This window comes from Microcaecilia unicolor, chromosome 6 (assembly GCF_901765095.1).
Source record: "Microcaecilia unicolor chromosome 6, aMicUni1.1, whole genome shotgun sequence".
NCBI lineage: Eukaryota > Metazoa > Chordata > Amphibia > Gymnophiona > Siphonopidae > Microcaecilia > Microcaecilia unicolor.
This window is the reverse complement of record NC_044036.1, coordinates 192,893,880-192,921,411: the sequence shown is the minus strand read 5'-3', so window position 1 is coordinate 192,921,411 and position 27,532 is coordinate 192,893,880. Positions and strand designations below refer to the sequence as shown.

General features: G+C 47.0%; 1 protein-coding gene across 1 annotated transcript in view; it reads right to left on the bottom strand.

Annotated features, from left to right (window-relative positions):
• The window catches only part of SEMA3B (semaphorin 3B), a 229,508-nt gene that overhangs the window by 149,461 nt on the left and 52,515 nt on the right, over window positions 1-27,532 (bottom strand). Inside the window, 1 exon segment of the mRNA XM_030205932.1 lies at window positions 24,923-25,115. Coding sequence (XP_030061792.1) covers window positions 24,923-25,037 — 115 coding nt within the window. The 5' untranslated portion in view covers window positions 25,038-25,115.

Below are 27,532 nucleotides of genomic sequence, written 5' to 3'. Positions count from 1 at the left end.
ATTACTTATGTACTTATAAATATTTATCTGCCTGATATTCAAGCGATTTAACTGGGAAAGAGGTCCCTGACCTCCTAAATGGTGATATTCAGCAGCACTTAAAGGAATGGTGCTGCCAACTATCACCACAGACCACCCCTGTACTGTCTGATTGGTGCGGGACAGTCCGTGGACAGAGCGTGGACAGAGAGTGAGAGCAGCCGAGACGTAACCACTTAGCGGCCATATTCAGGCCGGTAACTGGTTAGGTAAGTGACTAACATAAGAACATAAGCATTGCCATTCTGGAACAGACTGAAGGTCCATCAAGCCCAGCATCCTGTTTCCAACAGTGGCCAATCCAGGTTACAAGTTCCTGGCAAAATCCCAGAAAAGTACAATACATTTTATGCTGCTTATCCTAGAAATAAGCAGTGGATTTTCCCCAAGTCCATCTTAATAAAGGCTTATGGACTTTTCTTTCAGGAAGTTAGCCAAACCTTTTTTAAACCCCGCTAAGCTAAAGCTTTTACCACATTGGAATTTGAAATTCCAGAATTTAATTGCAAGTTGAGTGAAGAAATATTTTCTCAGATTTGTTTTAAATGTACTACTTAATAGATTCATTTCGTGCCCCCAAGTCCTAGTATTTTTGGAAAGACTAAACAAGTGATTCATATCTACCCGTTCCACTCCGCTCATTATTTTATAGACCTCTATCATATCTCCCCTGAGCCATCTCTTCTCAAAGCTGAAGAACCCTTGCTGCGTTAGCCTTTCCTCATAGGGAATTAGAAAAAGTACAGAGCACGGCATCAAAAACGATAAAGGGGATGGGACGACTTTCTTATGAGGATACGGTAAAGCGGCTAGATCGTTTTTGTTGCCCTTCTCTGTACCTTTTCTAATTCTGCTATACCTTTTTTGATCTGTGGTGAGCAGAATTGCACACAGTGTTCGAGGTGCGGTCACACCATGGAGCAATACAAAGGCATTATAACATCATCATTTTAATTTTCCATTCCTTTCCTAATAATATCCAACATTCTATTTGCTTTCTTAGCCACTGCCTTACACTGAGTTAAAGTTAGGAAAGCAAAAAGTCCATCCTAACTTTAACCAGGCACCAGTCTGAATATTGCCTGGTTAATTTCCAGGTTGTGGCACCAGTTTCCTGCTGTCCCCTTCCCTCCCCCATGGCCCTGATCTATCCTTCCTCCCTCCCACCCAGGAAAGGAATTACAATATTCAATAGAAAAACACATTCATCTAAGACCACATAAAAAAATGAACTCCCCCAACCCTCCAAAACATAGGAGCCTAATCTCCAGGAAAAGGAATATCAAAAGCAGTCATAAAGTAATGAGCTTTGATGATTCTGCTCACAAAGTTTGAGGAAAAGCCTTCCAAAGGGAAGGGGCCAAACAAAAAAAGGTCCCCTTCCCAGTAGCAGCCAAATGCGCCTTGTCCAACGAAGGAATAACTAACTGTAATGTCGTCATGGACCACAATTTACAAATGTAAATAAAAAAAATATTCTGGCATTTATAATCCACTAAACCATCAAGTTCAAAGCAGGGGCGTAGCTACGGGGGGCAGGGCCCCCGCAAATTATGTCCGGGACCCTGGTTTGGCTGGCGGGGTCCCCAACCCCCGCCAGCCGAAGCCTTCTTCAGCGCCGTCTCCGGCGCAGCCGCGTTCCTGCCCTGCTCTTCTTGCTTCTCCTGTCCTGTGCGCGCTGACACTCCTGTACGTGAAACAGGTCAGGAGGAGCAAGAAGAGCAGGGCAGGAACGCGTCTGCGCCGGAGACGGCGCTGAAGAAGGCTTAGGCTGGCAGGGGTTGGGGACCCCCGCCAGCAAAGGTATTTGTGAGGTGAGGGGGTGCGAGAAGGCGCGAGGCAGTGGCGGAGGGGAGGTGAGGCGAAGCGAGGCATGGTGGGGGGGGGGGGGTGGCGGGGCGGCACTCAAAATGTGCCCCCAACCTCGGGCTCTGGCCCCTTCCCACCGTAAGGTCTGGCTACGCCCCTGATTCAAAGTGCAGGACAATCGTATGTACGCAGGTACTTTTTCTGACCATAGAGGGCTCACAATCTCGGTTTTTGTACCTGAGGCAATGGAGAGTTGGGCGACTCGCCCAGGGTCACAAGGAGCTGCAGTGGGAATTGAACCCAGGACACTGGGATCAAAGCCATTAAGTCACTCCTCCACTCCACAATACCCACTGCAAAGGCATATGGTACGATTAAATCTGGCAACAGAGGAGGAACCTTTTCATAAAAGGCCCTATGTGTAAGGACCAGCATCTTAAACAAAATTCTGTAGTGTAAGTGGGATCTCATGATCAGACTTATGGGCTCATCCCAACACTCTGATAGCAATATTCTGCACTGTATGTAGATTCTTAAGATTCAAGTTGGACAGCCCCGCTAATACAGCATTCCCAAAATCTAAAGGTGACATAAATAAAGCATGCAATAACGTAAGGAAAGCTTTCTCATCAGAATAACTTCATACAGCATATAATTTATGAAGTTAACATAACCCCTGCACACAACTGCTGTAACCTGATCTATCAGAATCCCCTAATACTTAAAAGTATCCACCACCCCAATGGTCTCATCCAGCAAAATCATAGGGGAAGAGAGACGGTTCTAGGTCAGTTCCCATCTGGACAATTCCCACTGAACCAATTCCCATCACACCAGAGAGGACAATTCCCACCCATAACCCCCAAAATACAAAACACACTAGGACATGCAGTTCATGGGGGGCCAAACTAGGTTTCAACCTGCCCCTCAAAATGTATTTATAAGAAATTACTACTCTACCTATGAAAAGTTATTCTGTTATATGTCCTCTGTGTACATCCGTATGCTGTTCTAACTTCCTTGTTCCAGACCCGAAAGAAGCTACGGTCAGCAGGTGGGAAATGACCGGGGGGGGGGGGGGGGGGGGGGGGAATGGGCGGAGTCCTTGGCGGGAGCTGTCCCTCTTAAGTGGGAATTGTCCTAGGTGGGAACTGTCTCCGGGGGAATTGGTGGGCAGGAACTGTCCGGGTGGAAACTCGCCGGATACCAGAGAGACATGGTCTCTTCCCCGTCACCTGGCACAAATTTAGCACCAAACGATGAGCCTGCAGCCAACAGATATACAAATTAAATACCCCTGTAATTTACTAAAATTATTAGTTCTACATGAATTTTCAAATAGGCCAATTTATGACAGAATTCTTAAGGTTCAGAATATAAAACCTTCAATCGGTCCCATTGATATTTTAGGCATGCATTTTTTTCTAAAATGAATGTTTATGCCGCACGTAACCAGCACATAAATATTCGTTTTCCATGTATTTTTAGAACAGGCTGCATCTTGCAGTGGTGTACAGAGGGCGGGCAGTGGGGGCAGTCCGCCCCAGGTGCGCACTGTAGGAGGGGTGCAGGGAGCAGCCGCTGGCTGTCGGCTTCGCTGGTTCCCTGCTCCCTTTGCTGTTACTTCCTGTTCCAGGGCAAAGGGAGCAGGGAACCAGCGGAGCAGACAGCTGCTCCCAGGAGCCCAGCAGTTAAGCAGAATGCACCCGGGGGGGGGGGGGGGGGGGGGCTTGGAGGTGATGCACCAAGGGGGGGGGGATGACGCTGCATCCGGGGGGGAGGGGAATGCACAGTGGCGTTCCGCCCAGGGTGGCAGCCGACCAAGGAACGCCACTGGCATGTTGACAGATCCCATTCTAAAATACCAGCAGTATTTCAGAGGGCCTGATGTGGACAATTCAATTCTGATTTGAACATCCTTTTTAAAAGGCTGCACCACTTTACTACACAACCTGCCATGTGTTATTCATAACAATATATCCAGCAAGCAGGATTATTACTGTATTAATGCATACCTTGACAAGTCTTATTTACATATTTTAATTTAGATTTTGAATTTATTAACTCGCCTTACTAAATTTGGGCCCAAGGCAAATTTCAAATTCAAGTACAGCCTGGTAGGCCCTTGCTTCAATGGGCTCACAATTTCATTTATTTATTTGGATTTGTTTTGTGGGATATTATTATAGTAACACACTTTAATATGCATCCTTCTATTTAAAATAGAAGGGGTATGGCGTTTTTACGACAATAAAGCACAACTTGGAAAGGGTGAGGAGGAGCGATGCATGAGAAGGAGAGAAGGCGAAGAGGGAGAGAAAGAAGGTACAGGGGAAACTGGGCGGAAGGGAAGGAAAGAGGAAAAGAGATAAGAGAAGAAGGTTGAGTGGAAGGATGAGGCCTGGAAGTGAGAGACACTTTCTGCATGGAATTACAGAGGAAAAGCACTTGAGTAGCTGTGCTAAACAGGCCGAATTCTATGCCTTATCAGAGTTGTAACGGAACAGTCTCTTATCAGAAGACGATTAGATAAGAATGGAAGGTGGATTTCTGGACTCTCTATTTCGACATGTACATTTTCTCCCCCTCCTCTCTATACACGGGGTCCTGATGCTTGTGGTTGAAAATCCACTCACAGCTCTAGCAACCCCAAGCACAGCTTCTCATCCTGGTGCAGTCCTTTGTCTTCTAGTAAGGGAAGCCCCTCTTCAAGGATTCAGCTGGATGTGTATCCAGAGATTTGTTGACATTTGATAAAGATTAACTCCCGTTACTCTACTGGGATCATAGTAGATATTTAACATCTGAGGAATATGGTTGACTGAAATCATTGAAAATATTACTCCTGAGTGGTGGGGAGGAGGCGAGTGGTAGCTGGATGGAGTGAACACGAAGGAGTGAGGTTTTCTGTTAACTATGGAAGTGAGTAATTTAATGACAGCCCTCCAAACATCTGGTTATAGCTACAGCTCTCGGTTTCCTGCAATAGCTCAGTGATACATTTTGCTGCATGAAATCGAAACTTTCTGCAGCAGGTTTTCTGAAAATGTTGTGGCATATTTGAATACATTTGCACAGATCTGCATTAAAATCAAATAAAACTGTATTTTGATTAATTAAAAATAGTCATTTTCTGACAGTTCTTGTGTGTCTGAATCATCTGTTTTATTGTATGGAAAACAGATCTTTATGAGCGGTGCTAGAGAGGGCAGCAGGTCTTGGAGAAGGCAGAAGGAAAATGGATATCAGGGAAACAGAATGTCAGCATTGGTGATACTAACCTTATCACAAGTTCCTACCTGCATTATATCTTCGTAATCTCTTTGCCAAACAACTTGGTTTCCCATCTCTCATTGCATAAAAGGTCAGTGTCAGTTCCTTAAACTGTACCTCTCCTCCACCCACAACCAATGCAGCTCTAGGGTTCTCAACTGGCTGGTTTTGAGTCAGACTGGTCATTTTTTTCAATGGCCAGGCCACCTGCCAGCAGACCCCCCCTAAAAACTGTCAATACAAAAGCCATTTTGATGTCCCTGACGATGCAGTTCCCCCTTCTGGGACCAGCCAGCATATCTCCCTCACCTCCCTCTCTCCTCCCCTGAGTCCTCCAAACTTGTCTTGATCACTGGCAGTTGCCGTAGTTAGAGCAGACTGCCTCTGTCTAGCATTGGGGCCCTTCCTGAACTGCATCCCTCCCAAGTGAAAACAGAAAGGTGCATCAGAAGAGGCAAGATACAGTACACAAAAAGCCCCACAATGCCAGCCAGAGGCAGTCTGTTTTAATTGCTGCCACTGCTGGCGATCAAGGCAAATTTGGAGGACCTGGGGGTGATGGTGAGGGAAAGACACTGGACTCTCATGGTGGGAGGTGCAGGACTTAGGGGGAGGGGGAAGAGATATAGGACTCATTGGGGGTGGGTAGAGAGAGATGTTTGACCCATGGAGAGTGATTGATGGAGATATGATGGACCTTAGGAGGGAGGGAAATGGAAATATGTTGTGCTGGACCTGCAGTGAAGGGGAGGGGTAGAAAAGAAGAGGACCAATGTCCTGGACCAATGGAGGTAGAAAGGAAGATATGCCAGACAGCTAGAGGGAGAGGGGAGAGAAAGGGAGAGATTCTGGATCCAGGATGGAGTGCTGGAGGAAGGAGAGGGTGGGTCAAGGCATAGAGAAAAGATGTTGGGCATGGAGTAAGCATAGGGACAGGGGCACAAAGGAGCAATGCCGGAAAATGGTTGTGAGAGGGACACAAAGGTGTGATGCTGATCGCGGCGGGGGTGGTGAAGGATAGGAACACAGAAGGGACAGAGCAAGATAGGGACACTAATAGGGCAGATGCTGAAAATGGTGGTGGGGGAGGACAAGAATGGGAACACAGAGGAGAGATGCTGGATTGGACAGATAGAGATGTAGAGAGAAGATGGATGGTGGACATGGAGAGAGAAGAAATGTCAAATGGACAGGAGACCCTGGAAAGACAGGAAAGACAGAGAAAAGCAGACAACACAGGTAGAAAAATTATTTTATTTTGAATTTATTAACTGAAACATGTCAGTTTGCATTTCAGTTTCTGTGTCTCTAGTATTACTGTATATGCAAGAATGACTTCTTGAGGATTACACTTTTTTGCCTTCATGTCTCTATTACTGATCTGTGGTCCCATTTCATATTTGTTGAGGGTCTGTCTGTGTTTTGTATGTGTGACCAAGGTGCAGTATCTGTAGCAGTCCCATTTGTTCTGTTTTCTCACTTGATGGTGTATTGATGGTTTACGGCCTGGTGTAATATTTACAGTGCTACCTTTTCACAGTTAAAGCTGTTGCTCTTTGAGTCAAGTTAGTGCTGCTATGATATGGTAAGGTTCTGAGTGTCTTTTTGCACAAGTTTGTGCATAGTATTTTTCAGTGAAGGGATTGCGTGTTGGCCTTACTAAGAGCACATCAAAACTGTAATATAATTTTTGTTGTCATAACATCAGACAATGTTTATGAAATAATCTTGGAACATACATACATGTGCCATTTTGTTTCTTCCGAAATGGGAACCAGAGTGCGGATAGTTGGTTGTGAGAGAAGGGAGCAGCGGTAGGTGTGGCAAGAGACTTGGGGGAGGGCATGGGAGTGGGACAAAGGAGGGGCAGGTGTCAGGGGTTTTCTGTCAAAACGTTGGTAAACCTATGCAACTCCCACAGCAACTATGAAACCTTCACCTTCTTCAATGCTTTCATAATCATATGAGAAAAGGCTAAAGAGGTTAGGGCTCTTCAGCTTGGAAAAGAGACGGATGAGGGGAGATATGATTGAGGTCTACAAAATCCTGAGAGGTGTAGAATAAGTAGAAGTAAATCGATTTTTCACTCATTCCAAAAGTACAAAGACTAGAGAACACTCGAAGTTACATGGAAATACTTTTAAAACAAATAGGAGGAAATAGTTTTTCACTCAACGAATAGTTAAGCTCTGGAACTCTTTGCCAGAGGATGTGGTAACAGTGGTTAGTGTATCTGGGTTTAAAAAAGGGTTTGGACAAGTTCTTGGAAAAGGAAAAGTCCATAGTCTGCTATTGAGGTGGACATGGGGAAGCCACTGCTTGCCCTGGGATTTGTAGTATGGAATGTTGCCACGATTTGGGTTTTTGCCAGGTAGTTGTGACCTGGCTTGGCTACTGTTTGGAAAACAGGGTACCGGGCTAGATGGACCATTGGTCTCACCCAGTATGGCTATTCTTATGTTCTTAACTGTAACATCAGTGACGTGCAGTCAGGGCCTTCAAGGGTTTCAGTGAATCCCCAGCTCTGCCTTGACACTGCCAGTCTTTTAAAACAACTCCCTCTCCTGCTCCTTTCCCTCATGCTGGGCCAGCAGCTCTCCCTCCCTCCTTCCCCAGTGTGAGTCCAGCACTTCTCCTGACATACCCCTCACCCTGCAAATCCAGCAGATGTCGTTTTCTTTCCCTCCCTTTTTAATCTCCTCCTCCCCAGCCCCTCAAACCATGTCTCCATCGCTGCTGCAGCAGCCAGCCCTAGAACATTTTCTCTGCCATGTCCTGCCCCCCCCCCCCCCGATGCAACATCCTGTTTGCGCAGGAGAGGACGTGGCACAGGAAGTATTTCCGGGGCTGGCTTCAGACATCGTGCGTTTATCACTGCTGCAATAGCAAAGACAACAGGTTTCAGGGACTGGAGAGGAGGAGTGTGAAAGATGTGGGACCCGCTGGAGGAAAGCAGAAAGACAGCTGCTGGGTTCGCAGGGTGTTGGGGTGTCAGGAGAGCTGCTGCTGGCCTTGCACGGGGGAAGAAGGGAAGGAGAGCTACTGGATTGGCATGGGGGGGAGAAGGGAGGGAGGAACAGAGAGCTGCTGAATTCACTAGGGGGAGAGGGCATGAAAAAATCTGGGTTTGCTGGGGAGATGGAGAACAGGGAGAGAAGGGGAGATGACCAACTTTCGGGGGCACTGGGGAGAGATGCTGGATTATAGTGGGGAGAGAGTGAGAGATGTGGGACTGTATGAGATGGAGGGAAGAGAGGGGGAGAGATGCCAGATGAACAAAGGTAGGGGACACATGCTGCACTGGGGTGTCGGAGGGGGAGGGAATGGGAGAGAGATATGCTGTCATGTGGGGGGATGGAGGAAAGAAAGGGGGAGGGATGCTGGATTTATAGAGGGAGGAAAGATACTGGATGGTGAGTGGAGGCTGGAGAGAAACAGACAGAGAGATGCTGGACCATGCGAGAATGATAAGAAAGATGTTAGGCATGTTGGGTGGGAAGAGCAGAGAGAGGGAAGAAGCTGGACACGGTGAAGAATAGGGATGCAGAAAGGAGATAGTGATTATAGAGGGAGCATAGGGAAAGAGACACACAGGAGCAATGCTGAACTCGGGGGAGGGGAGACACAGAAGGGAAATCTTGAGCATGGGGGGAGCAAAGGGACAGGGGCACAGAGGTGTGATGCTGGACAATGGATGGGTGATGATGAACAAGGGAGGGCAGGGTCAAAGAGAGTAGATGCTGAACAGAAGGGGAGGACAGGGACAAGGGAACAGAGGAAAAATGGATGATGGATAAAGAGAGGAGAAATGCCAAATGGACAAAAGAGCCTGGCATGAAAGTTAAGAGAAGACAGAAGTAAGTGGAAACCAGAGACTGGGACCAACATGATTACAACAAAAATGGAATGACCAAACAAAGGTAGAAAACTAATTTTATTTTTTATTTAGTGATTAGAAAATGTCAGAATACTGGGCTAGATGGACCACTGATCAGTATGGCTATTCTTATATTCTTATCTGGTATCTTTGTATTTTGCACAATATAGGAGAAAATGTATCTCTTTCTGTTTCTCTGGCGGTGGTCTACATGCACATTCTGTCTTCTTGGCGTTTCAGTTGAATTTGTGTCTACATATTTGTATTTGGTATTTGAGTTCTGTGTTTGTGATGAGAGCTAGGTATTCTATTAGAATGAATTTTCTACGTAGCGGTCTGTAGTAATTTGGCTTGTTCAGTTTTCCCAATAGATGTATTGATGTTCTAGGGCCCGATGTAATGTTTACAGCACCGTCTTTTGGTAGGTAGGGTCTTTGCTTTGGAAGTTAATACAGCATGGTAGATTTGCTCAATGTCCTGACTGACTTTTGTACAGTTTGTGTGTGCATGTGTAGGGGGGGGGGGGGAGGCAAAATGGCAGAGTACAAGGTAGGGGGCGACAAGAGAGAGGGGTAGGCTGGCTCTTTCTGGAAGGGTCAGAAAGAGGTGGCAGTGGCAATTTGGCAAGAGGGGGCAGAGAGATGGACAGACTGGTAGTGTTCATGGGGGGGGGGGGAGACTTGGCTGTATGTGTAGGGAGAAAGACATTCTGGCTGTAGATGTGTGTTTGGGGCAGAAAGAGGTGGTAGTGTGCATTTGGAAAACAGGCAGAGAGAGGAACAGGTTGGCTATGTGATTTGGGGAGGAGCAGAGAGAGGGACAGACTGGGGATGGGGAGAAGAGAAGGGCAGTTTGCCTTTAGGAGTGGAGGAGGACAGAATAAAGTGGTAGGGTGCATGGCGGGGAGGGGGGAAGGAGATTGGATGACCATGTTGAATTTGGAGGTGAGGGGAGACAAGAGAGGGACAGGATCGCTGTATGTGCACGTGTGGATGGGGACAGAAAGAGATGGTAGTGTGCACTGGGTGAGGGGAGCAGAAAGATAAAGAGGCTGGCCTTGTGCATTGGGTAGGGACAGGCTTGCTGTATGTGTGTAGGGGGGACAGAGATGGACATACCAGCTGTGTGTGTTGGACAAGAGGAGGCAGACAGATGGATATGCTGGCTTTATTTTGGGGGGGAGGGACAGGGAGGGGAACGATTTTGTTTTACTCCTTTATGTAATAAATCCTGTCATGGTCCCTATACTGTTCTCCTGTATCTCTACCCTTTTAATACTGTACATTATAGTTTAAAGTATGTTTTCTGGCACTTTACAGTTATATGGCCAGTGACTAACGAATAGCAAATAATATAACAACTGTGTGAAACTTGGTTAAGATCAGGAGAGCCAAGAAGTGTAGAGTGATGCACTTGGGGTGCAGAAACCCAAAACAGAGATACCAGATAGGAGGGGAGAGATTAGTAAGCTCGACTCGAGACCTTGGGGTGTTGGTGTCTGAGGATCTGAAGGTGAAGAAACAATGCGGCAAGGCAACGGCCCTGGCCAGAAGGATGCTAGGCTGCATAACCAGCAGAAGAAAGGAGGTGTTGATGCCCCTCTACAAGTCGTTGGTGAGGCCCCACTTGGAGTATTGTGTTCAGTTTTGGAGGCCGTATCTTGCTAAAGATGTAAAAAGACTGGAAGTGGTGCAAAGAAAAGCTACAAAAGTGATTTGGGATTTGCATTGCAAACCGTACGAGAGATAAGGTTCACAAGATTAAACTTGAATTCTCAACCAGGTCGCCTCCACCTCTCCTTCCCTTAGTCCATTCTCTCAACCCTCCAACCCCTGTCTCCTTTTCTTCCTTTTCTGAAATCACTGAAGAGGAAACTACACATTTTCTTTCCTCCTCGAAACTAACTACCTGTTCCTCTGATCCTATTCCCACCCATCTACTTAACACTATCTCTCCTACTGTCATCCCATTTATCTGTCATATCTTCCTCCAACCTCCTCCAGATGACATGACTCCCCAAACTTAAAAAGAATTTCCCTCTCGACCCTGCCTCTGGTGTCACCATCTTGGAAAATGATTCACTATGAGGGGTCACCGTCTGCCAATTAAAGGCATGTTCCCTTTATTTGATAGTCTCCCATCCCGACTACCCAATAAAGGAAGCATTTCTTTATTTGGCAGATGGACCCCGCTCGGTGCATCACCAGGGAATTTTTATTTTTAAATCCAGGGAGGGGTGCTGCTAAACACAAGGGAATTTATAGTTTGGGGGAGGGGGTAGGAGGAAGGGGGTATCTGGACAACATGGGATGTAGGACCAATGCAGAAAGCTATTTGTCGGTTGCATGGGGATCTCCTTACTCTTCTAAAGTGCATTTCTTATGCAGTAGTCAGTGTACATCTGCATCAGGTCTGCATTTTCTACATATTAGATAATATCGTTCTTATCAAACATTTTAATATGCTATGCGCCAATGTCTACCGTGCAAGTTAACTACAGAGCTGAAATCATTTCAGTACTGTGTGCTTAGTAACAAGCGTGCAAGCTGCTCATTAACCACTTCTGCCCACAGTAGCTTTTTTGCATTGGCCCCTGTGAGTTTCAGTACTGGAAGACTAGGGGTGCGGCAGGGCAGGACCAGGGTGCACCAGTTGAGACAGAGGTCTTATAAAATCAGGGGTCCTTTTACTAAGGTGCGCTGGAAAACGGCCTGCACTAGTGTAGGTGCGGGTTTTGGGCGCGCACAGATCCATTTTTCAGCGCACCTGTAAAAAAGGCTTTTTAAAATTTTTGCAGAAAATGGACGTGCGGCAAAATCAAAACTGTCACACTGAAATCAAAACTGAAAAAATTATTTTTCAGCTGCGTGTATCAGACGCGCGCCGAAAATGAAATTACCACAAGAGCCACACGGTAGCCATGCGGTAACTCCATTTTGGCGCGCATAGATGCTTATGCGGCATAGTAAAAGGGCCCCTCCATTTGTACTGTTTCTAACTCCATTGAATCCTTAATTTGTACTACCATATAATTTATTTAGGGCCCTGTTTACTAAGGCGCACTAGCGTTTTTAGCACGTGATAAATGCTAAAGACACCAAGGGTGTCTTTAGCGTTTAGCGCATGCTAAAAACGCTAGCATGCCCTTAGAACAGCTTAGTAAACAGGGCCCTTATAGTTTAATTAGGACTTGCTATACCGCCATGTCTAATATGATTTTTTCTTAACAATGGCTGGTTTTGTGTATCTGACCTCTCGGAAACAGCTGGGCTCCTGCTTCTCAAACCCTCCAACTGGGTAAATAGAGCTCCTCTGAACACGGCATTTTTATAGCCTTGAAAATGAGTCTGGACAGTTAATAATGCCTTTTTGCTGAATGTCCCACGCCTGTGTGATGCAGGCAGGAACCTAAAGACACCAGCTAGAAGGTCAACCTCACGTGGCACAGCCTGGCAACCAGACACCGCTCCCCAGCAACCTTCTTGGAACACCTCCAACTGGGAGACTTCTTTTTTTAATTAAGTTTGAGCCTTTTGCAGGGCAGCGAGAAGACCCCCCCCCACTCAAGGGAATGTTGATTTTTGTGTCACCTTTGGGCCTGGGATAGGAGACTTCCAAAGTGCAGCCATGCAGTTATCGAGGGAGGGAGTGATGGGAATGACACTAAAGCTGTGTGCAGAGATAATGACCTCATTAAATGGAGTTGTAAAATGCAATTTACCAGTTTCTTCACTTGTGGCCATATTCTGAGGCCCTCTTTCTCTTGTTCATTTTTTATTATTTATTTATAGTCATTTGTAGAACAAAGCTTCAAATTTATAATAATCAAATATCATATATAGCACAAAATATAATAAAAATCCTACAATTCCAACACCGTCAACCCATAGGTAAATAAAACCAGCACATCACCTGCATAAAAATACCCTCAAAACATTCTCTTACAATTAAGTTCATTAAAACAGCCATCTAAGCTGCAGAAACTGCTTTTTGAGGGGTCTTTTTTACTAAGGTGCGCCAAAAAGTGGCCTGCGCTGGTGTATGCGTGTGTTTTGGACACACACAGGTCCATTTTTCAAGTGTGCCTGGAAAACAAGGCCTTTTTTTGTAGCTGAAAATAGACATGCAGTAAAATTAAAACCAGCGCGCGTCCATTTTCGGCTTGAGACTTTACTGCCACCCATTGACTTAGCAGTAAGGTCTCACGCGCTAACCGAGCGGTAAGCGGTCAGCACACGTAAACTGCCGATTACCGCCGGTTATATTTTCTACTGCGTGTTTTGGTCACGCATCAAAAATGGAATTACCGCCGGGACACGCGGTAGCCAGGCGGTAGTTCCAATTTGACGTGTGCTGGATGTGCATAGGTGCCTACATGCCTTAGTAAAAGGGCCCCTGAATTTTATCTCTTTGGCAAAAGTACCACAGGATCAGAAGTCCATAGGTAAAGGCTTGGGCCTATGTTTTAATTAGCCTGCATTCCTGGATTGAAAGCACTCACAAGTTCTCTGCACCTGATTTAATAGAAGTTTGTTTGTATTTCCCAGTCTGGGCTTCCAAATACAACAGTTCCTGACCTCTCTTTTTCCTAGCTCGGGCAACATAGGCAATAGTTTTGCCCATTAATACTGGTTTTAGCAGTTTCCCAAAAAAAGAATCGGAGAATCTACATGACCACTGTTATCATTCATAAATTGCTGCCATTTCTGCTCTAAATAAGATTTAAAATAGTGATATAAATAATGGGGAAAATTCCAACGCAACCCCCCTTTCCCATCTGCAAATATCCCTCCAGATCAGAGATAGTAACATGGAGGGGCATAATCGAACGGGGGCGCCCATCTATAAGGGCGGCCATCTCAAATGACGGCCCCGTTAAGCGGCGTACCGGACTGTATTATCGAAACAAGATGGCCGGACATCTTTCGTTTCGCTAATACGTTCAGGGCTGGCCAAATCTCAACATTTGGGCCACCCTTAGAGATCACCAGCATTAGAGATGGCCGGCCTCGGTTTTGGCCGATAATGGAAACTGAGGCCAGCCATCTCAAATCCGGCCAAATCCAAGCCATTTGGTCGTGGGAGGAGCCACCATTTGTAGTGCACTGGTCCCCCTCACATGCCAGGACACCAACTGGGCACCCTAGGGGGCACTGCAGTGGACTTTAGAAATTGCTCCCAGGTACATAGCTCCCTTCCCTTGGGTGCTGAGCCCCCCAAATCTCCCCCAAAACCCACTCCCCACAACTGTACACCACTACCATAGCCCTTATGGGTGAAAGGGGGCACCCATTTACCACCACAAGTGTAACAGGTAGGGGGGGATGGGCCTGGATCCGCCTGCCTGAAGTGCACTGCACCCACTAAAACTGCTCCAGGGACCTGCATACTGCTGTCATGGAGCTGGGTATGACATTTCAGGCTGGCAAAAAATGTTTTTAATTTTTTTTTTTTTTGGGTGGTAGGAGGTTGGTGACCACTGGGGGAGTACGGGGAGGTTATCCCTGATTCCCTCCAGTGGTCATCTGGTCAGTTCGGGCACCTTTTCAAGGCTTGGTCGTGAACAAAAAGGGATCAAATAAAGTTGGCCAAATGCTCGTCAGGGCTGGCCTTCTTTTTTCCATTATCGGCCGAGGACAGCCATCTCTTAACCACTCCCCCGTCCCACCTTTGGTACACTGCCGACACGCCCCCTTGAACTTTGGCCGGCCCTGCGACGGAAAGCAATTGAAGCCGGGCAAAATTGGCTTTCGATTATACCGATTTGGCCGGCCTTACGAGAAGGCTGGCCATCTCCCAATTTGTGTCGGAAGATGGCCACCCTTCTCCTTCGAAAATAAGCAGGATAGTAGCATAGTAAATGACGGCAGATAAGACCTGTACCGTCCATCCAGTCTACCCAACAAGATAAAGTCATTTTACATGGTATGCGATACTTTATATGTATACCTGAGTTTGATTTGTCCTTGCCATTCTCAGGGCACAGACCATAGAAGTCTGTCCAGCACTCTTCTTGTACTAAGTTCTGAAGCTAACGTTGAAGCCCCTTAAAATTTACACTCAAGCCCATTCCTATCTATTCAGTCATGATCAGGGCATAGACCGTACAAGTCTGGCCAGCACCGGTTTTGCTTCCCAATTACCGGCATTGCCACCCAATCTCCGCTAAGATTCCGTGGATCCATTCCTTCTAAACAAGATTCCTTAGTGTTTATCCCACACATGTTTGAATTCCATTACCGTTTTCATCTCCACTACCTCCCGCGGGAGGGCATTCCACATATCCACCACCCTTTCCGTGAAAAACTACTTCCTAACATTGCTCCTGAGTCTGCCCCCCTTCAGCCTCAATTCATGTCCTATAGTTCTACTACTACTACTATTTAGCATTTCTATAGCGCTACAAGGCGTACGTTCTACTGCCTTCCCATCTCCGGAAAAGGGTTGTTTGCGGATTAATACCTTTCAAATATTTGAACATCTGTATCATGTCACCCTTATTTCTTCTTTCCTCCAAGGTATACATGTTCAGATCGGAAAGTCTCTCCTCATACGGTTTGCAACGCAAATCCCATACCATTTTTGTAGCTTACCGCTTCCAGTCTTTTTACATCTTTAGCAAGATACGGCCTCCAAAACTGAACACAATACCCAAGTGAGGTCTCTCCAACGACATGTACAGGGGCATCAACACCTCCTTTCTTCTGCTGGAGCTGGGTATGACATAGACCTAGCGGTAAAGAATCTGGGCGGTAATGACCTACGCGCATCTGAAAATAAAAAATAGTAGTCGGGCGGTAACTCCATTTTGGCTTGTGCTGGGCGCGCGTAGACACTTACACGGCTTAGTAAAAGGGTCCCTGTGTTACCAGGGTACAATTTATTTATTTAGATTTTTCTCACACCTTTTTCAGTAGTAACTCAAATTATATCGCAATGATACAGGGGATAAAGTTGGAGTAGGGGTTGTGCTGTATGTTAAAGACGGAATTGAGTCAAACAAAATTAATATTCTACATGAAAGATAGAATTGTGGAATCCTTGGGGATAGAAATTCCAGGTGTGAAGGGAAGGAGTATACTGGTAGGGCTGTACTACCATCTGCTAGGACAGAACAGACAGACAGATGAAGAAATGTTTACAGAAACTAGGAAAGCTGGCAAATTGGGAAACATTATAATGCAAAACTGTGATGTTAAATCGTTGCCAAAAAAAAAAAAAAAAGTCATTCTTGTCATTTTTCCTGAATGCACAGCACAGTTTCACATTATAATGGGTGATTTCAATTACCCCAATATTGACTGGATAAATGCTACATCAGGGAGTGCTAGGGAGGTAAAATTCTTAGATGTAATAAATAGCTGCTTCTTGGAGAAACTGGGGGGGATTTGGGGGGCTCAGCACCCAAGGGAAGGGAGCTATGGACTTGGGAGGTATTTTAATTTTTTTTGGTAATTGTTACAAGTGCCCCCTAGGGTGCCCAGCTGGTGTCCTGACATGTGAGGGGGACCAGTGCACTACGAATCCTGGTCCCTCCCACGACCAAATGCCTTGGATTTGTTCGTTTTAGAGCTGGGCGCCTTCGGTTTCCATTATTGCTGAAAACTGATACCGCCCAGCTCAAATCCGCCCAAATGCAATGCATTTGGCCAGCACAAACCATATTATCTTCGCGGACCCGTCCTCGGAGATAGGCGCCCATGGAGATGGGCGTTCACGTTCGATTATGCCCAAGTGAGCACAATACACGTCAATTTGAAACTACCGCCCAGCTACAGCGTGTCCCGGGCGGTAATTTCATTTTTTATGCATGCCCGCTACGCACGCCAGTAAATATATTTCATTTTCCGGCGCATGGCACTAACCGGGCGGTAATCAGCATTGTATGCATGTAGACGATTAATGCGTGGGTGGTGAAATGCTAAATAGTAGTAGTAGTGGTATAAGACCCAAAATGGACATGCGCCAATTTTTATTTTGCTGCACGTCCATTTTCAGTTAAAAAAAGCAATTTTTTACAGGCACGCTGAAAAATGAATCTGCGCACGCCTAAAACATGCACCTACACTAGAGCAGGCCATTTTTCAGCGCACTTTAGTAAAAGGACCCCTAAATCAGGAATGGGTGTGAACATTGTTTAAGGGTAAATTAGACCTTACCTGCTAATTTGCTTTCCTTTAGTCCCCCCGGACCGGCTCAGAATGTCACTGATGAGTTGTGAACGCCTTCCAGCAGGTGGAGACTGAGAAAACAAGTTGTGACTCTAGCGAGCCAATAAGAGCCCTTGCCAGCTAGAGAAAGATCCAGTAATAAAGTACCAAAGCAGAAGCAAAGCCGTAGAGGACATACATAACCTGTGCATCCAAAAACCTGAGCAGCCACCGGCGCATTGCCAACAAAGGGTGAGTGCCTTCAAACATATCATGGTCCTTTAAACAGGACAGTTCAGAAAACCAGAAAACATTTATTGTTTTAATTTTTTTTTTTAAATAGAGAAACAAACTAGCAACACAGCTCTTAAAACACAGATATCTGAAGGGAGGGATCTGGGCCGGTTCGGAGGGACTAAAGGAAAGCAAATTAGCAGGTAAGGTCTAATTTACCCTTCCTTAGCGTCCCTCCGGACCAGCTCAGAATGTGACTGATGGGAAGTAACAAAGCAGTGAAATTATGGGAGGGACCCTAACAGCCCCGCCGACAAAACGCATGCTCTGAAAGCAACCTGATGATGACTTAGGACGTCTAAACGGTAGTGCTTAGAAAAAGAATGCAAAGATGACCAGGTCGCTGCCCTACAAATGTCTTCTGGAGGCACCAGACAACGTTCTGCCCAAGAGGCTGCCTGACCTCTTGTACAGTGAGACTTAACATGCTCTGGAACAGGTTTCCCAGAAAGAAGATAAGCTGAAGCAATCATCTCTTTAAGCCATCGAGAAATAGTGGGCTTAGAGGCCATGAACCCCTTGCGCACACCTGTAATCAGAACAAACGATCAGAACGCCGGATATCATCAGTAGACAGTGCTTCAACACCCGCTTGACATCCAAACACTTCAAATGCCACTGCTCCTCTGAGCCGGAAAAAGAACCTAACACACTACCGGCAGAGAAACATGAAACCGAGTTACTACCTTGGGGAGAAAGGAAGGAACTGGCCGCAAGACTACTCGATTGGAACAGAACTCCAAGAACGGCAATCTACAGGCGAACCCCTGCAACTCCGAAACTCGCCTAGCCGAAGCAACAGCCACCAAGAATACTATCTTCAGAGTCAAATCCTTCAGAGGATGACAAAGACTCGAAGGGGGGCTTAGTAAGAACCGTAAGCACCAAATTCAGATCCCACCGAGGAAAGGAACATTGAGACGGAGGACAAAGAAGATTAACCCCCTCAAAAAACGCACCACATCCGAATGACTAGAAAGAGATTTCCCCTGGACACAACCAAGAAAAGACAAAGCCGCAATCTACACCTTAAGGGAAGCCAAAACAAGGCCTTTGTCAAAACCCCGCTGTAAAAAATCCAAAATTTGCGGAACCGAAGCACTAAAAGGTGAAAGACCAAACTCCTTACACCAGTTCTCAAATATCCTCCAAGTGCGCACATAATTCGAAGAGGTAGAACGATGACGAGAGCGAAGCACAGTAGCAATAACATTTCTTAATCAGCTTAGCCCTTTCAAGAGCCAGGCCGTAAGACAGAATCGATCCAGATCCGGATGAACAATCGGACCCTGAGACAAAAGATCGTGCGTGACCAGAAGCCTGCAGGGAAGATCCACCAGAAGACGTCGAAGGTCGGCATATCACGACCTCCGAGGCCAATCTGGTGCCACCAAAATCAGACGCCCCCTGTGCGTCTCGACCTTCTGAAGAAGACGCCGTATCAGAGGCCACGGAGGAAAAGCATATATTAGACCGACTGGCCAGGATTGAAGAAGAGTGTCCACGCCCTGCGCTTTTGGATCCTTGCGACGACTGAAGAACAGAGGAAGTTTTGAATTGCCAGCAGAGGCAAACAGATCCATCCTGGGAGACCCCCAACGATCTACCAGAAGCCGAAACGCCACTCCGCTTAATGACCACTCTCCAGGATCGATGATGTGACGACTGAGAAAATCTGCTTGAAGATGACCCCCGCTACACGAGCTGCTGATAGAGCCACCAGATGGACCTCCGCCCATTGAAGCAGCAGCGACGCCTCTAGTTCCAACGGCAGGCTACTCGTCCCTCCTTGATGATTGATATATGCTGCCGCTGTTGCATTGTCTGACATTACTCGTACCACTCGGCCTTTCAAAAGATGAATAAAGCTCTGGAGCGCCAGACGAATCGCCCTGGTCTCTAACAGATTGATTGAAAGTAATGCCTCCTGTTGAGACCAGGGACCCTGAGCAAACTGCCCATGACAGTGAGCTTCCCAGCCGAGGAGACTAGCATCTGTTGTCACCACCGTCCAACTGGGCTGATCCAGAGGCATACCTTTGGTCAAATTGACCTCCTGATGCCACCACTTGGAGCGAAAGTGGCAATGTTTGATGAAGCGAATCCTTCTGGGATGACCATCTTGACAGAAGCGACCTCTGAAGAGGCCTCATATGAGCCCTGCACAGGGCACCGCTTTGATCGCTGCCGCCATGGATCCTAACACCTCTAGATATTCTCTTGCCGACGGTCTAGAATTCTGCAAGAAGTGACGAATCATATCCTGCAACTTGAGGACCTGGGCCAACGGAAGAAACACGCGACCCAGTTTTGTGTCAAAATGGACTCCCAGATACTCTATTGACTGAGAAGGCTGAAGACGGCTCTTCTGCACATTGACTACCCAACCTAGTGACTGCAAGAATTCTACCACCCGAGCTGTCACCTGAACACTCTATTGGAAAGACTTTGCCCGGATCAACCAATCGTCTAAGTAAGGATGAACCAAAATGCCTTCCATTCTGAGAGTCACAGCTACAACTACCATGACCTTGGTAAACGTACAAGGAGCAGTCGCAAGACCGAAGGGAAGAGCTCGAAACTGAAAATGGTGGCCTAGCACCGCAAAACGAAGGAAATGCTGATGTGCAGGATGAATAGGAATGTAGAAATAGGCTTCCATAAGATCGAGAGAAGTCAGAAACTCCCCGGGCAGGACCGCAACAATGAGGGACCGCAAGGTTTCCTATACGAAAAGAGGGTACTTTGAGGGCCCAATTGACCGCCTTGAGATCCAAAATTGGACAGAAAGAACTCTCCTTCTTGGGTACTAGAAAGTAAATGGAGTAACGGCCCTGACACTGTTCCGCCCACGGCACTGGACAAATTGCTCGAAGGTCTAGAAGCCTGCGGAGAGTCTGCCTGACGGCTACAGCCTTGACAAGAGAACGACGCGGGGATTCTAGGAACGCATCTGACAACGGATGAGCGAACTCTAACGCGTACCCGTCTCGAATAACCTCTAAAATCCACTGATCTGAAGTCATCTGGGCCCACCTCTCTTGAAATTGTGCCAATCGAGCACCCACTTGAACTAGATGCTGGGCCCGCAAACCTTCACTGCTGAGAGCGGGCAGAGGAGGAAAAGGAAGGACCTGTCTCTCGACCGCCCCTACGGCCTCCTCGAAAGGACTGAATTCTCTGGGCAAATCTGGAACGTTGACCCTGAAACACTCTGGTGGCCCTAAAGCGACGAAAATCGTGGCCTCTACCTCGAGATGAAAAATTGCCATGACCAGACCCTCGCGGACGATCCCCTGGCACCCTAGGAACTTTAGCCTCACCCAGGCTATGTACCAATTTGTCTAACTCCTCCCCAAAGAGAAAGGAGCCCTTAAAGGGAAATTTACTAAGCTTAGACTTAAAGGCCACATCCGCTGACCAACCATGGAGCCAAAGTGTACGACGAGAGGCTACCGAAAGAGCCATCTACTTAGAAGAAGCCTGAAGCAAATCATAAAGAGCAGCAGCCAAAAAAGCCGAACCCATTTCAAGTTTAGCCACTTACATTATCTATAGCAGCAAGATCATTCAAAGAACGGTCCAACACCCTCTCCGACCATCTAAAACAAGCTCTTGCCACCAAAGAACCACAAATAGCCGCCTGCACTGCCAAAGCAGAAATATCAAAAGAATTCTTTAACAAGGATTCAATACGGCGATCCTGGGGATCTTGCAGAGCCGTGCCCCCATCCACCGGGACAGTGTTCCGCTTGGTAACCGCAGACACGACAGCATCCACTATGGGAAGGCGCAAAAGGTCTTTATCTGAATCAGGGATGGAATAAAGCCTGCCCCATGGCCCTAGCCAGCCAAAAAGTCGAATCTGGAGACTCCCACTGAGCCTGAATAAATATCTCTAGTGTCCTGATGCACAGGAAAGGACTTATCCGTTCTGCGAATACCCTTGACCAGCAAATCTACCTTCCTGGGCTCCGACACTAGAGGATCCTGATCATCAAAACGCAAAGTAGAAGAAATCTGGGGAAATAAGCTCCTGAAGATCATCCTTATGGAAAATCCTTACCACTGAAGGATCCTCACCCACAGGAAGAGACTCTTCCCCATCTACTGCCTGCTCCAATCCCTCAGGAAATTGATCCTCAGGGAACCATGTGTCGTCCTCTGACAAAGGCATGCTGTGTTCAGGACCAAAAGAAACATCCTGCTCAGCCTCTACTGCTTGCCTGGGCCGTTTTACAGGCAGAGAAGAACCCTCCAGGGGCCTGCCTCCAGGAGGGTCCACAGGAGCCGTCTTGTGTAATAAAAAGGCTGTACGTTTGTAAGACGAACTCAGGAGGCAAACCTGCCTCACTTTGAGACAAACTAGGAGCTTCAGGGAAAGCAGTCAGAGAGGCCTGGGACGCAGCAGTTGGCGAGACATTCAAAATGGTGGCGTTGCCCGCCAAAACTGCGACCGGGAGAGAAGAAGACGCAACCAGCAAAACAACGCCCGAATTGGCCCTCCCCGCCGCCGACTCCGCCGACGCGACAGACTTACTAGATCCTGCACCCTGCTCCTCTAAAATCTCTGCCGGAGTGCAGAACTTACAAACACTGCTTGCCCCGATGCCCCGACGTTGACAAACCGAGCACCTCCGAAGTTTCTCAGACATCGCGAAGAACAGCTGATTTCAACAAAAACAAAAAATGGCCCTTTAAACTAAAGCGCGGAGAGCTGCCCTGCTCAGGAAAAAACCCAAATTCAAACAGCTATATTGCAAGCAGCGGACTCAAACGTCCTGAATCCAAAGGCAATTACTTGTTTTTGTTTTGTTTTTTACATGCAGCTGCCTCTCCCTTACTCTCAAAATCTCTTCCCATGAAGAGTTTGAGGAAAGTTTTGCTTTTTAAATCAGATGCTGAGACAAAACAGCCCAAGCAAAAAAGGGAGGGAAAGGGGGGGAGGGACTCGGCCACCCCAGAGACCCCCACGGACCTCAGCCTCTGAAAAGCAGGTTTTTTGTCTGTTTTTTCACAAAAGATGCACAGAAACAAATAGAAGAAAAAATTAGTACAGAATAGAGAAAAGAATGAGACTAACGGGCTCACCACCTTCCACCTGCTGGAGACTACTGGATCTTTCTCTAGCTGGCAAGGGCTCTTACTGGCTCGCTAGAGTCACAACTTTTTTTTTCAGTCTCCACCTGCTGGAAGGTGTACACAACCCATCAGTCACATTCTGGGCCGGTCCAGAGGGACGCTAAGGAAAAATACCATTGTGGAAGCCCAGACCAGACGCATTCCACGTGTAACAAAGGTGGAAAGAAAAGCAAACGACACCAACATGGTTAAAAGGTGACGCGAAAGAGGCTATTAGAGCCAAAAGAACATCATTCAAAATTTATGTGCATCCTTTTGAAATGCTAAAACTACAGACTAGATTCTATATATGGCACTGAAAAAATCAGAGCGGAAAAAACATTTCCACCTAAGCATACTCCTATAAATGGTGCCTAGATTTAGGCTCAGTGTATAGAGTACGCTTATTTGATATCCTAGCGCCTAAGTAGGAGAGCCAATAACAGTGCAAGTAAATTTGGGAATGCCCACAATATGTCAATTTCGCCACCTATAACCATGCCCCTTTTTGCCTACGCGCATTAAAATTTAGGTGCTCTGCATTACAGAATACGCGTAGCAATTTGTGTGTGTAAATTCTAGTTGTCAATTATTGCTCATTATTGCTTAAGTGCTGTTAATTAGCTTGTTAAGCTAATGAAGTTATGCACGGTGCTATAGAATCCACTTGGATTGCTAGGCGTGCTTTATAGAATCCGGGGGTATGCATCTAAGTGTAATTTTTGCCCCAATGATGCCATGTTTATTTCTATTAAAAAGTTTGGTTTAGAACAATTTTTGAAAGTCAGGAACTTTATGCCTTTGTTTCTGCATTGCTTGAAGGGTTTATGCAGCGTTTGCTGTATTATCCGACTTTTCACTTATCCGACAATGGATCAGTCCCGTTTACTTCAGATAATCGACGCTGTATCTGGGGGAAGGGAAGGGACAAACCTAATTTCATAATAGGCGCATATAAAAATTGGGTAAAGGAGTCTTTTTTTTTAAATTTCCTAGATATACATCAAGAAAGCCTTGAAACACCTCAAGCATGATTATAAGTAAATACAAACACAAATATAATCAAACTAGAATACACACATAATAGGAGGAAATCCAATCAATTCCATGAATCAGAGGAAGTTGGTCTAAAGAAAAATTTTTAACAAAGAAATTGCAGAGCGTCAATCTATAATCTAAATTGAGCAACTCAAGAAGCCAGAGGGGTTGACAATGATAACCCTCTAAGAAAACTTGTAATCGGGAGGGTTCATAAAACACATAAGTATTCTGATCCAGAAAAATTAAGGACTTCTTTTACAAAGCCTCACTAGCGATTCTCGCTCGTAAAATGAGAGGAAGCCTGTAGGAATTGAATGGGCTTTCTCTCATTTGCTGCACTGGGAATTGGTACCATGGCTTTGTAAATGAGGCCCTAAACATTTGCAGGGACATCTGAATTGGATTTAAACCTATTTTATATAGACAACAGACGACTTTGTGTCCTTGGAAGTCAGAATCCATCCCACTTGGGCTCAAATGCTCTTGTACGCCTGCTCCAAAGAAGGCATAAATTGATGTGTGTACTTGGGTATTTTATTAAATAGCACACACATCTCAATTCCATCCAAACTATTCCTCTGAGAATGCCTATGCATGGGCCACTCAAAACACTGGCGCGTTTGGCAAACCTACTTCTTATGCATGTATAAACCAATGTGCTTTTATAACGGAGCTTTTCTGTATACAAAACAGGTGTGTACATAGAAAATCAGTCCGTTACACAGTAGCCTAGGCCCACCCATTCTTGGCTCAGGCCCACCCAGTGGCGGCACCCCACATCAACATCACTCCTCCTCCGGGGCGTCCTGGCATCTGCCCGCCCGTCACTGAACCCCTGTCCCTCCCTGGTGTACCTTACAGGCGTCCCTGGCGCCTGCAGTGATTCAATTATTGCTGCCTTCGCCGGCCCTGCAGGCTTCCATTGGCCGGGTCCCACCAGACAGGAAATGATGAAAGCGAGGGCGGGACCCGGCCAATGGAAACCTGCAGGGCCAGTGAATGCAGCAAGCACCGAGGATGCCTGTAATGTACACCAGGGAGGGACGGGGTTCAGCGATGGACGGGGCAGATGCCAGGACGCCATGGAGGAGGAAAGATGTTCACGTGGGGAGGCAAAAAAATCTTTAATTTTTAAAAATATCTCCGCGGGGGGGGGGGGGGGGGGGGGGGGAGGAGCCTGTGGAGTGCCGTGCCGTGGAGGGGCCCATCTAAGTTAGCTCTGGGCCCATCTAAAATACTGGGTCTCGCTACGCCACTGAGCCCGTAAATGTACATCTGCAATCACTGGCACTTCAGTGCCTGCCTGCCTGCTGCTTACCTTGAAATGACAGCTTGAGCCGGGGCTGTGCGTTGCTAACCCTGCCTCTTCCTTGCTTAAGCAGGCTAAAAATGAGCAGAACTCTCCAAAGGATTTCCATCTCCTCCAGTCTCATCCACTGGGCCTTCTTCACTCAGAGCAACCTTCTGGCAGTCGGTGCAGTACCTCTGGCCAAACTCAAGACGTCAGAAACCTGAAACAGACGAGTGCAGGGTAGAGACAGTGAGAGGAAAGGACTGCGAGAGAGGGAGAGACAAAGGACGTGAGGGAAAAAGAAACGTGGACATTAAGTCATGCTGTAAATCTGATATTATAGAACTATGTTGCCATAGCTTTTAACACAACTATGTCCACGCCAGAAAACATCTGTGACTAATAATACAATGGTTGGCAGATTCACTACTGAGCGTTTAATGTAACCAAACATGACCTTCTTGCGTTGTTTGGGGATTCAGCGTCCTGGAAGCACTGATCACTGCGAGTGCTGGGTCTGGATTATGACTGATTTGAAATAATTTCTGAGGAATTTCAGAGAGATTTTTCCAAGCCTGAAAGCAATATGCACTCTATGTGGCTGTTACAGAGTTGCTGCCCAACAATCCCCAAAATAGGATCTACTAAGGAGGGAAACTTCTCTTTTATTCTTTTAAATTTGCATGCCCCAGAACATTGTGATATTAATGATCCTGGCTCATCAGAGATCAGAACTCATTCTCGGAGACTTTAACATTCATGTTGATGACCCATCCGACCCTAACGCTTCTAAGTTCCTCATCCTAACATCCTCCTTCAACCTCCAGCTGTCCTCCACCACCCCCACTCACCGTGACGGCCATTGTCTTGACCTAGTCCTCTCCTCCTCCGGCTCACCCTCCAATTTCCACGCCTCTGCTCTCCCTCTCTCCGATCATCACCTGATCACGTTCACACTTCTTCACCCCCCCCTCCGCCCCGTCCAACTTTAACTACCACCTCCAGGAATCTCCAGACTATTGACCCCCCCCCCACCCCACTCTATCCTCTAGTATCTCTAACCTCCCCCCCTCCATCATGTCCTCCGAGACGGCAGACAAAGCGGTCTCCGCCTACAATGCCGCTCTCTCCTCTGCTTTGGACACCCTTGCTCCATCCACCTCCCGTCCCACGAAGCGTTCTAGTCCCCAGCCTTGGCTGACCCCTTGCATCCGCTACCTTCGCTCCTGCACCCGATCCGCTGAACGCCTTTGGAGGAAATCTCGTACCCATTCAGATTTCCTTCACTACAAATTCATGCTATCCTCTTTCCATTCCTCCCTATTCCTTGCAAAACAGGACTATTACACCCAATTGACCAATTCTCTCAGCTCCAACCCTTGTCGTCTCTTCACCACCCTTAACTCCCTCCTCAAAGTGCCCCCCGCTCCAACTTCCCCCTCACTCTCTCCTCAATCACTGGCTGACTACTTCCGCGACAAGGTACAAAAAAATCAACCTTGAGTTCACTACCAAGCCACCTCCTCCTCAGCCTGTAGCCCTATCCAACAACCAACCAACCATTGCCTCTTTCTCCTCCTTTCCTGAGATCACCGAGGATGAAACCTCCCGCCTTCTTTCCTCTTCGAAATGCACCACCTGTTCCTCCGATCCCATCCCCACCAACCTACTTAACACCATCTCCCATACTGTCACCCCCTCCATCTGTCACATCCTTAACCTTTCTCTCTCCACTGCAACTGTCCCTGACACTTTCAAGCACGCCGTAGTCACACCTCTCCTAAAAAAACATCACTTGACCGCACCTGCCCCTCCAATTACCGCCCCTTCCTCTCCAAAATACTTGAACGCGCCGTTCACAGTCGCTGCCTTGATTTTCTCTCCTCATGCCATCCTAGATCCACTTCAATCCGGCTTTCGCCCTCTACACTCGACAGAGACAGCACTCTCTAAAGTCTGCAACGACCTGCTCCTCGCCAAATCCAGAGGCCACTATTCCATCCTCATCCTCCTCGATCTATCCGCTGCGTTTGACACTGTCTATCATGATCTACTTCTTGCCACTTTGTCTTCTTTTGGGTTCCAGGGCTCTGTACTCTCCTGGTTCTCCTCTTATCTCTCCCACCGCACCTTCAGAGTACACTCTCATGGATCTTCCTCCATTCCCATCCCACTATCTGTTGGAGTTCCCCAGGGATCTGTCCTTGGACCCCTTCTCTTCTCAATCTACACCTCCTCCCTAGGCTCACTGATCTCATCTCATGGTTTTCAGTATCATCTTTATGCTGATGACACCCAGCTATATCTCTCTACACCAGACATCACCGCGGAGACCCAGGCCAAGGTATCGGCCTGCTTATCCGACATTGCTGCCTGGATGTCCAACCGCCACCTAAAGCTGAACATGTCCAAAACCGAGCTCCTCGTCTTTCCACCTAAACCCACCTCTCCTCTTCCTCCACTCTCCATCTCAGTTGATAACACCCTCATCCTCCCCGTCCCATCTGCCTGCAACCTTGGAGTCATCTTCGACTCCTCCCTCTCCTTCTCTGCGCATATCCAACAGACTGCCAAGACCTGTCGCTTCTTCCTCTTCAACATCAGCAAAATTCGCCCTTTCCTATCTGAGCACACCAC